Genomic DNA, 11,564 nt, shown 5'->3' with positions numbered 1-11,564 from the left:
ATGGAGGATCAAGAAGCAGTTGACAGTCAGAAAAATGAAAAATTAACTACTAGTGCTAGCAGTAAAACTATAACAAATGAGAATGGAGATAGCGAGAAAAGCAGTGATGCTGATGTAACTGTACCTTCCGATAACGTTACAGATCTGAAAGAAATGGTAGCTGACAACAGTTCTAATACGGATGTTCAGCAGAAGATTATTGAACAGGTTGAAGTAAGTAGATTTAGATTTTTGACAGCAAGATTACACCAGTAGTTTTATAAGGAAAAAATGAATTAAAATTGAATATTCTTGGACTTATTTCATCCCGTAATTATCTTTAACTTCAGTATTATTTTGGCGATATCAATTTACCTCGAGATCGATTTCTACAGGAAGAAATCAAGAAAGATGACGGGTGTGAGTAATTCTGTTGCGTCTATGGACTTACAAAAACTAAATATATATTTCTTAACTTTGACAAGTCATAGTATTATACACACAGTATTCTTTTTTTTTTTTTTTAATTCAAGACAGGTAATAACGTGAAGTATATTTAATTGAACTACATCGAAATATATTAAAGGTGAAGTGAATTTCTGTCTAGATGTTTTTTTTTTTTTTTGCATTTAGGGGTCCAGCTTACAACAATGCTAAAATTTAAACGCTTGGCACAGATTTCTTCCGATCCCAAAATAATCGGAGAGTCTTTGAAGCTTTCTAAGCTGATACAGGTATCTGAAGATGGTAGTAAAATACGACGTAATCCTGAAGCACCATTACCAGAAAATTCGCTCGAATATTGGCAAGTTGTGAAACGGCGTACTGTATATATTGTAAGTTGTTTTCTTTTTTTTTTTTTTCAGTAAACTATGTTTGTGTTGCAAACTATTATCATAACAAGGTAAGATTTCCGTTTTTATATTTCTTGTATTATATTCACCCACACAACCTGCGAGCTATAAAAGGGTGTCATCCTAATTCTATTGGTACCAATTTATGTCGTTTGGATTTGGACGAATAATAATGAGATTATTTTAAATTGGATAAAAGCTTGTATCTTAATCCTGGATAACTTTATCGCGTTTTATTCTACTGCTTTAATGAAATAACACATGAATACCACATGCTTCTTTTCAGAAAGGCTTCGGGCGAGACACAAAATTGGATGACATTTTAAATTTCGTTAAGCAATTTGGTAGTGTTGAAAATGTAATGATGCGACGTGAAAAATCAGAAAAGAGAGCTTTCAAAGGCTCAGTGTTCGTCACTTATAAAAATCAAGAGATAGCAGAAGCTTTTGTTAACAGCGATACGAAACAGTTCAATGGCAATGAACTATTGAAAATGATGCAGTAAGATTTTTATCCTATTAGTGTTTTCTGTGTAATTCTGTACATATACACAACTTCTCTGCTGAAATTATTGATAAGTCAATTTTTAAGAGTATATAAAAAACGCGGCTAGTCTCCTGCATATTAATGTGTATTTTAAGGAATGATTACTGGGCGAATAAGCAAAAGGAGCTGAAAGAAAAACGACTTGCTGCTCGTGCTGCTAAACAAGCTAAAAAGGTTGCTAAATTATTGCATCGTATATGTGCCATATGGTTTCTAGCTCCCTAATTTACATGAGTAAGTCGTTCGGTCAAAAATTTCTTGTCTTAATTTTTTCTTTTTATTTTTAGAAGGCTGTCGAAGCAGAGACCAAAAAAAATCTGGAGATGGTACATTTTGTCAGAGGACTGGTGCTATCAGTGGAGAATATTCCAAAAGAGGACTGCGATCTCGCAAAACTTAAAGATTTTTTCAAACAGTTCGGCGATGTTCAGTATGTTGTATACGAAAAGGGAGATGAAAAGGTAAATTATTTGACTTTTTGCTTTTACTTTTACTTTTACTTGGCATGGAATAACAATGTCTTTTGCTCGAGGAGGTTAATGTTGCAATTGCTTGACAAATAATTTTATTTATAATGTCGCAATTTCTTGATTCGGATAATTATTTTTTTTTTTAAGGCTCAAATTCGTTTTGGTGGTGAAGAAAACGGTGCTGCTATTGCTTGGAAGGTAGCAACAGAAAAAGGAGAAGATGGAAAAGTTATGTTTGGTGGGAATGAGCTTAAGGGAACTGTGCTTGAGGGTGAGGAAGAAGAAGAATACTGGAATAACTTCAGCAAAAAGAAAGCTGATAAGCAAGCACGGATAGCAAAAAATCGACGAGGAACTAAGGTTCGAGGTCGTGGTCGAGGGCGAAATGGTCCACGGAATGGTGTGACACGAGGCGAAAAGGTAAACATTCAGAAGGCATTTTTTGCTATAAATTCATTAATTCAACTACTGAATGTCCATTGAGATTTAGTTGGAATCTTGTGATAGATATAAGTGATTTAAAAGTAAGCTTATTTCAAATTATATAACAATCATCGTTAATAGCGGTTTTTACAGAGATCAGCTGAGGAAGCTGATAACACACCTGAGAAGAAATTGAGAAAAACAATATCTGAAAATGAAGAGCAAAAGAAAGCTACCAAAACAGTATTTGCAGATTCGGATTAATCGGCCTGTGTTGTATTGTTGACCCATTGATTCTTCTCATTTTTTACTGAATCCATTCTTGATCATTTGTTATTTGTTAATGTTAATCATCTCTAATGAAAATAAAACATGCTTGTACCGTTTATTAAGCAGAAGATTGCAGCATCTATCTATCACTTCCATATGTTTTCTGACATATTTTCGACGATTTTGTTTCATTATATTAGCAAACCTAAATGTTACATTCTTAAGACGTCTAGGATTAGTGATACTATTAATACTTGAAAGGGTCAACTTGTGTATTCCTACTGTCTTGAAATTTCGGTTTGGACTTTCCAGTGTCGAACTTTATTAAAGAACTGATAGCGAAACGGAGGTTCCATTAGTTATTCCCGATACACTTATTGTAGTAATATGGATGGAGAGTTTTATTTACTAGATATCGTGTCACTAAGAACATATATATATTTATACATTTTATTTTCATGCAATAACAAAATCAACATATTGAAAGTTAAGGTGGAGACTGGGAAAGTGGAAACCGGAAGTACAATTCATAAATATTTCTTAACAAGCAAAAAAAAAGGAAAACTCATTTAACTTTTTTGAGTGCAGCAATTCGTTCTAGTACTGGTGGATGTGAATGATTAAACATCGAATAGAGCGGATCATCAATTGGTAAAACCAAGTTATCCTTGCCAAGTTTAATTAATGCTTTACGCAATTCATATCCATAACCAAGTTTCTCTGAGAAATGGTCCGCAGCAAATTCCAAACGTCTCGACATTATCTATAAATGCAAGAATGAATACAGAACGACCTAATTTTTTTTTTTTTTTTTTAAATTAAGTACACAAGATATAAAACATGGTTACCATATTCCCAACAAAAAAAATTAAGAAAAAACACTGTCAAATTTAGGTTGCCTTTTTGGGGCTACAGTACCCGCGACTAATCAATTAAATAAAATTATAAAGGCAATTTTCAAAGACGAACCGTCGCTAGAAATGAGAACAATTCATTATAAGGAGCTGTGATGTACTGGAAAACGATCATAAATCCGATAATTATTGGTTTTGAATCATAGAAACCAAATGCATGGAAAAGTGAAGTAGATTGATAGAACTTCGCAAATATAGCAAGTAGCAGCAACAAATTTATCTAAACATTATTGGAAAATCAAAACTTTCGTAAAACTCAAATCACTAAAAAACAAGAAAATCCCCTTTTGACATAGCGTTTCTTTTTACCCACTACATCATTAAATTTCAAATCCAATAAAAATTACCTCAGCAAAGAAGAGCTGGATAACTGCATGCCATAAAGCCCAATGTCCAAATTCATGGCCTAGCACGGCTAAAACTTCATCGTCTTGCATACCTAATTTGCGTTCCTTTATTTCCTCATCGCCCTTATCATAGCTTTTCTCCTCATTTTCCTGATTAAAATTATCAAGCTATTAAATTTATTTATTAGCGTTTTTAAAATGAATGACTCCTAGACTGAAAGTATTGCGAGATAATTTGCCTTCTACGACAGCAATTCATATACTTGCTAGTTTAATTTTCTTGAATAATATTAAGTTGGATAAACAATATTTCAATAAATATGACAACTAACTGTAGGGAAGCAAGCAGTTTCCTTTAATTTTGCTCTCATTTCTTCACCAAATAGCGTGTCATAAAGTACGATACGTTTATTATTCCAGAAACCGTACAAATAAGCGTTACTATGTGCTGATCGTTTTGAACCTGAAACATAAAAATTTTTGCCCGAGAATCTCGCAATTATACGAAATTTAGCGAAAAAAAAAATAAAGAATTCAAATTTCCTCAACAACTTTACCATATACAACGAGTAACTTCTTCAGTGGGAAATTTAGACTTCTAGCAAGTTTCTCGATTTTTTGTTTCAGTTCACTCTCAGGAAGTGGAACATATTTGTCGAATAAAGGCGCTATGAATTCAGGATAAACCGTCATCAAAAGCTGAAATTTCAAACATAAAATTACTATTAAATGAAATAGTTACCGTAACTTTTTATTCAAAGAAAAAAAAAACATACAAAAATGACAACTGAGAGGAAAATCCAAATATAAAGGAAGAAATATGGTCCTCCACGTTCCACAATATAGACAATTGCAGCTACTATCGGTGCCATTAAGAATAATGATATTATCGTCTTTTTAGTTTTATCTTTTAGGAAAAAACCCAATGTCTGCAAATTCCCTGTTCATATAAAATCTTTAATTTGTCACTTAAATAAATAGATGCTCACTTACACTGTGAACCTTTTGTTCAGCATTCTGAAACATAATTCAAAATCCATACTTACTAACTGCATGAACAGTTCTTCTTATTTACTCCTTCTCCTCTTAAATTGAAAATATGTGCATTACAGTCACATCATTTTTTATCAAAAAAAAAAAAACCGCTCAACCTTTTTTATAAAATTTTCAATCTACTAAAAGTTTCAATTATATAAAAATGACCTGTTTATTAAACCCGTGCTTCTCCTCAATTACGAATGTATCGTAAAGCTGCCATGGTATACTCATTAGACATTCGATAATTGATACTAATGATATAAAGGTTATTGTCTGTGCAATCTGGAAGGTTTAATTTTTGTTCTTTAAATCTTTCTAACATAAATTCATGAACTATTAGCAATAATCCAATTGATTTTCGAGTAGTAGTATACTTAATCGAATAAAGTACACATATTCTAACAACTCTTTTCTTCTTTCTTTACAAGTAGAAAAATGAAAAATTATTGTCACATGTGTCAAAGAACTTACTTCGCTTGTAAACCCAAATCTCAGATTGAAATTTCCACTTTTGCTCCATAAAATTTGAGGTAAATAGAATATCAGAATAACCTAAAATTTCTCAAGTTGAAAGCAACAAAAAGCAGCTCAAAGAACAAAATCAAGCATTTTATTCTTATCCTAACAAAAATGTCTTAAGTCAAATGATTGAAAAAGGAAAATGCAATCTACCATTAACTCTAGCTGCGAATATATAGAGTAGACGAAAGAAAAGTGATGTTTGTCAAGTCTATATATCCGAGCTTTTCGATATTCTTCTTCACTCATTATTTCGCTCACTTCATCTGGCCTTTTCACTGCATCACGATGGACACGATACTGTAAACTTTTTTTATTATATAAGTAAGTCGTGTAACATTATCCATTCTACACAATGATAATTTGCTGCTACTCTGGATTAAGTTAAGTAGTTTTAACCATAATACAAAATAAACAATTTATTTTACTACAGACTCATCAAACATTGTACTAATGGACTTTCACTGCTATCTTCTATGACACTTGATATGTATAATTGATCATTATCTATTCCGATCTCGATTTTTTTATATGTAGAACTATGCGGAACATTCCTTTAATTTTCAATTCTCTCAGAATACTTGAAATGATCGACAGGGAGAGAAGGAATTAATGGCTTAACCATCTTGCCAACCCACTAACAATTTTCGAAATACTAGACGAAAAATTCCGGAACTTACCTGTCGTATAGAAAGATAGAAATCCCAAAAGAATATTGACCATGTGATAAATATGATCAACCAAAACATTTCGAACTTTGTTATACCATAAAACAACAGAACATTTCCCGAAGAATACTTCTGCAACTCCAACTATGATATTTCTTATTCAAGCAACAACTTTTTACCAAAGACAAAGTTGAAAATCCCAGCTATCACCAAATTAAATAGACCACAAATCTATTTTGCGGTTACGATCTAAACCACTTTCATCACATTTCAGTTGACAAGGCCTCACACACATCAAATAATAAAAAAAAAGAAGGAAACTGAAACAAAAGCACTAACTGAAACTCTATTCCGTCTAAAAAATGAAATATAAATGACCAAAAACTTTGCACTTTGACAAACAATCCTTAAATTAAGTGAAACCATATATCAATGATATTTGCTGTATCACAAAATGAGCAAAAAAAAAGAAGACAATGAGCCATTCTGATTTTATTCATATTACACAAATAAATGACAGTTGAGAAATGAGAAGAGGAATCTATATCTTATACTGCAAAATATTTCATGATTTCTCATAAAATGAATTATAATTTCACGACACTGGACAGATTAAGTTACTTCTATTTTGCCAAAGAAAAAAATTCAGCTTTTAAGCAACACTGAGAGCACCGACAAACAAATCCTTAAATCAATAAACCAAAAAACAATTAAATTGAACTATATCGCAGCTTCGATTATCCAAGACCTGAATGCAACTTGTATCCCCTATTCCTCTATTCTACTAACAATTTTCTGCATAAAGTGAATAGGGAATACATTTTTTTTTATAGCAAATAGAGAAATAGATATTAAAAATACAATACAATATGCAAATAAAAGTATAATTTGTAACACAATCAAATCACACCGTTTAAAGCAGTAGAACTTTCATTATAGAGCCATCCTAAACTAAACTAATAGACTCAGTATGTATACAGAACTACAGTATTCGCAGTGAAATAATCAACCAAAAAAATGTTTTCTTATTTGGCGATATAGTATGTCACGAAATAAAACCAATCTTAATCTAAATGAATCAGTATATGTATACTGATTCATTTAGATTAAGATTTTAAGACGTGTTGAAGTTCACACTGAACAAACATAATTTACCTACTTTTTTAAAATAAATTAACTAATGGGTGCATATAATATACAGTTTAGAAAAGAAATTTCACAAGAAAAATGCGAGGTTTTTTTTTAAAAAAAATAGAAAATCTCACACTACACACACGATATATTAAAAAAAATTCTATCAAATATCAAATAACATTTAAGATGGGAAACATACAAATAATACACAAAAAGGAAAAAAAAAAAAAAGTACTAGCAATGAAAGAGCGAATTGTAATAAACAGATAAGTCAGTAAGAGATGGCGCTTGAATGATTGATTGCCGGTACTAGAATTCAATTACTTTAGCTATATTTCATCAACCATCTGCCTGAGGAGGTGTAAACCATCCCGATTTTGCATGAGTCTGCACAAGCAATGAGAATGCATGTTGCGCTCGCGCTAAAGTATACTGCCCTTTAACTGAGAAATTGATGCGCGCCTGTAAATTAAGCAACTAGGACAATTGATGTTGCTAAAAAATTCTCAAAAAAATCTCACAACACCTTCCTTACAAAACAGCTCTCCAGATAATAAAACACAATTCAATTTAGATATATAAAAAATTTGTTTCCACGCAGACATACTAAAAAAGATTTTAACAAACCGCAGTACTTTCATTTTTTCATCATTTTAATTTGTTCTATCAATATAGAAGTAAGGAGACAGACCTTTCCTTTTACTAAAGTAGCGGCAATTTGTAAGATCAAAGATTCGATACTATAAGCACTTGACCACCCTTGCCTTGTTAGAAGTTCCATGCAGATAGCACCACCTCCCAAAACAAATCCATTCGTAATTGTTGGAGAAACTAAGCGTACAAATGGCGGTTCGAAACTGGAACACGACGTAAACCAATTTAACATTATCATAGATTCAAACAAGGCTATCTATCCCTAGCAGGAAATCGCTTAAATTTGATCTGTACAACCTAAGTTATGCAATTGATACGTAATATTTGCTAGTACAGAAATCGATTGTAAAATCTAATCAGAAAACTTATGATACAAATATGTTATAAAATTATTTTCACACTTATAAATAGAGCCATATAACGAACGGAAATGTATCCTTGAACAGGAAATGAAATAAAATATAATCCTGTGCTTCTTTCGTTATCATCACTTTCATGTCGTGTGCTAAACTGCTATCCGGATCCACCCTTCAATGAAGAATATTTCGCAGAATAGAAACATTCATCGAAATTAAATTGGGTAAATCAGCAAATTACGAACTTACTTTTTTAATTTCACGTGCCATTCATAAAGGCTATCCATTACTAGCTCTACCGAATATACACCTAAAATGAAAATGAAAAGTTGAAATATTTGAAAAAATAAAAATACATTTTAAAAAAGCATCCCAAAAATTCACCGTTCTTGAAATGATCCGAACGATATATATCTTTCAGTTCTTTCATTAGTCTATCAGTAGCTGTCACAGAACCTGCTGCAGCTCCCGTCAAATGTTGCTCACGCTGTACATGGTTAAGTCTCGCAAATATTGCTTTCTGTTCTGCTGACAAATCCTGAAATTATGATTGGATGATATATGATATCGATTCAGATAGTAGCAAATTATGAATATTATGAATAGAAAAAGAAAGCATGGGATACTTCTTCATCTCCGGCATCTTTACGTGACGTTGTTTCTTCCTCCATTAAAATATAATCATCGTCACTCTCCATTCCTTCATCCCTTTCATCTCCAACCTATAAATAACCCAAAATCCGCATATCTCTAAAATTATATTAGCAAAATATTTGCATTTGTTAAGAGAATGATAAAAGGACTTTTTGATTTTTCTGGGCAGTAATTTCTACTTTCTGGGGGCAAGAATCATATATCTTTCTGAGAGAAAGAGTAACGCTAAAGATCTAAATATAAATGCATCATTTGAAAAATTTCCATTACAAATTGAATCATTTCAGTACACTATCGTTTATTTGGTTCTCATGTAATTTACATATATTAAGATTAACCTAAAGAAGCATATAGAAATAGGCACATATCTCCGAAATTTTAAGATAGCTAAAAAAAGCAAAAACTTACAGGGCCAATAGAGATCAATTCAGTAGGTATAGTAACATTATAGTAGGAACATAAGCGTGAAACAAGTTCATGCGTTTGTAGTAAAATGTAACATGGTGCTTCTGCTTCAGTAAGTGACTGCAAAATCGCTGTAACTGTTGAATCATCACACTCACTAAACCAGATAGGTGCAACGTGTGGATAATTTTCCTGCAATAATGTTCTCCAATAACGATCTTATAAGTGATCGAATTTTTATGAAAGTTATAGAATTTAGAGAAATTATAATGCAAATGGTACCAGCTAGAAAAATCTTTTTATTTCACACTTGTTAGTATATATGAGTAATTTTTATAACAATTTTAATCAGTCTTTATACAAAATGCATAGTCTTACTAGAACGTTAGCTGTGACGACGATTGGTTTATTCTGAGGGTTAATAAACTGAACTGTAATCTCATCAACTGATGCTGAAAGTACCTGAAATGAAAGAAACATAAAAAGTTTTTAGCAAAAAAGCATGTCTCTTCATATTTTTTTCAGCGTTAAATTTCACCGACCTGAAAACGTTCGTGTTCTTTTGGAAACAGAGATTCTAGCATTGCAACATCTTGTCTTAGTTTTTGAAGGCAAGCCATTTTGTCTAGTAGGGCCACCAGTGCCAAACTCCTGTTGTTTCAATTTTTTATCGAATTATTTATTCTGTAAACATGAAACGCTATAAAATAACTGAGTATATTATGTAGCCGAACATCAAATCGACTGTTAATTCAATGTAACCCACCAGGTGCCAAATGACCCATAACTGAAATAGTAGTAGATCAAACCACCCATAGTAGTTCTTTCCTTTTGCTACTGATTACTTTGACTCAATGTTATATTAGCTTGACTCAAGCTAATATAACATTTCCATCAGTTTATTACCCACAATTAGGATATGGAGTCAATCAAACTTCAGCATATATACAAAGAGGTCGAACTCTCGACCAGAGAGGTCAAACTCTCGACCAATTTACATCCGCTTCATAGTCATATTTTGTTTGATAGGAGAAAGATATATGCAAAAATTTCTTCCCTATTTCGCCATATAATCATTAAACAATAATCCCTATATTAAATTTTAAATTACAACTCCTACTTAAAGATTACTTTTTGTAGAATAGTGATAACTTTGGCGTGTATGTGTGAATTCCCGAATAAGCCTTCCTATTCCCTTAAAAATTAACTTACGTCATTTAATTCATCAAAGCTCTGTCAATAACAGTCAACCTAGAGAGATCAAAGAATAACATCCCAATCAAACACAAATAACCCTTCACACCACCTCTTCCTCATCATCTATTTACGATACCTTCGGAACAAATCGGAACTCGTAAACATCCATTTCACGGCCCTATTTAAACGGATACGGGCCGCAATGAAAATAGCCTCCGGTAACTTATTTTCCGGACGTGAAATTCCTGTGAACGCTGGCTAAATCACTCACATTCAGTTGATATAATTAATAGGAGCAAAGTATGCGCAAAGCAGAGCATACGCCTTATATAGTCAGGAAAAATTCGACAAATTCAGGAAAAGAGTGAATTCGACATCTGCATGAGTAGTGTAATTCAATTCAGGAAAATGTATTACGGATAAACAGCTCGAAAAGCTCATATGCAATATGTTCGGTGTTAGTGATCGGACTGACTACTCGAAATGAGATACCATTTTGCCATTATTCTTACTATTTTATTGCCCCATTTTTTGTTGAATTGCATTGTAATTGAACCCAGAAATAATGTATGGATTGTATTACTAGAAAACAAGTAAGTGACACTTGAAATTACGTTAAATTCATCAGTGAGATATTTTTGCAGTATTGAAAATCTCTAAAACAAAATCTTTCTTTTGTTATATCTTATTATGCAATAAAACTGGTACCTTTCAATCCTGTATTGGAAAATTATTATTCGTTCTCCACTCACAAACATCTACAAGAAATTGTGAAACGATAAAATCAATTCTTCCTTCAAAACAAATGTCTTTCTATTTACTGCATGAATGAAAAAGGTTTTTGGCTAGTATGAAAGGCTCCTTTTCAATGCATGTTCCTATTTCAGAAAGCAACAACGAAAACACTAGGAGATATTCCCTTAACCGACAGTGTAGTCTATTCCCGAATTCCCTGAACAACAAAATACAACATAAGGAGGTACATAAACATTACTCGATTAATACTGATCGTTCATTTCAAATACTAACAGCGATGTTTTGCTATCTAGCTTTTGTTCAAGGATACATCTGATGTCATTCATTTTCACTGTTGGGAATAACACCGCTCTCTACATAACACTACTAGTTGCTGTAAA

General features: G+C 32.3%; 3 protein-coding genes across 4 annotated transcripts; 1 reads left to right on the top strand and 2 right to left on the bottom strand.

Moving 5' to 3' along the window:
- Bma-ssb-1 (La domain containing protein) lies at positions 1-2,536 on the top strand (the record flags this gene model as incomplete). 2 transcript variants are annotated; one of them, XM_001895858.2, is made up of 8 exons in its annotated part: positions 1-213; positions 330-399; positions 613-815; positions 1,120-1,334; positions 1,475-1,553; positions 1,667-1,840; positions 1,997-2,269; positions 2,426-2,536. In XM_001895858.2, 8 exons carry the CDS (start codon positions 1-3, stop codon positions 2,534-2,536), a joined length of 1,338 nt encoding a protein of 445 aa, XP_001895893.1. The 2 variants fall into 2 exon arrangements, with proteins under 2 accessions (XP_001895893.1, XP_042935817.1); XM_043079883.1 differs by having other exon boundaries at positions 154-213.
- A 571-nt stretch (positions 2,537-3,107) lies between these two features.
- Bma-fce-1 (Peptidase family M48 containing protein) lies at positions 3,108-6,109 on the bottom strand (the record flags this gene model as incomplete). The annotated part of the gene is made up of 10 exons (XM_001895857.2): positions 3,108-3,305; positions 3,512-3,676; positions 3,804-3,953; positions 4,136-4,266; positions 4,361-4,502; positions 4,580-4,732; positions 5,007-5,123; positions 5,313-5,393; positions 5,514-5,660; positions 6,041-6,109. The coding sequence occupies 10 exons, from the start codon at positions 6,107-6,109 to the stop codon at positions 3,108-3,110; spliced, it is 1,353 nt and encodes a 450-aa protein (XP_001895892.1).
- Positions 6,110-7,501: 1,392 nt separating this feature from the next.
- Positions 7,502-9,851, bottom strand: Bma-ubc-25 (ubiquitin-conjugating enzyme E2Q, putative; the record flags this gene model as incomplete). The annotated part of the gene is made up of 9 exons (XM_001895856.1): positions 7,502-7,624; positions 7,854-8,019; positions 8,243-8,344; positions 8,422-8,482; positions 8,557-8,710; positions 8,799-8,894; positions 9,235-9,423; positions 9,610-9,693; positions 9,774-9,851. The coding sequence occupies 9 exons, from the start codon at positions 9,849-9,851 to the stop codon at positions 7,502-7,504; spliced, it is 1,053 nt and encodes a 350-aa protein (XP_001895891.1).
- Positions 9,852-11,564: the final 1,713 nt, after the last annotated feature.

This window comes from Brugia malayi, assembly GCF_000002995.4.
Source record: "Brugia malayi strain FR3 genome assembly, contig: Bm_v4_Chr3_scaffold_001, whole genome shotgun sequence".
Taxonomy (NCBI): Eukaryota; Metazoa; Nematoda; class Chromadorea; order Rhabditida; family Onchocercidae; genus Brugia; species Brugia malayi.
Note: the sequence above shows the minus strand (reverse complement) of the source record. Positions and strands in the feature narration are given on the sequence as shown.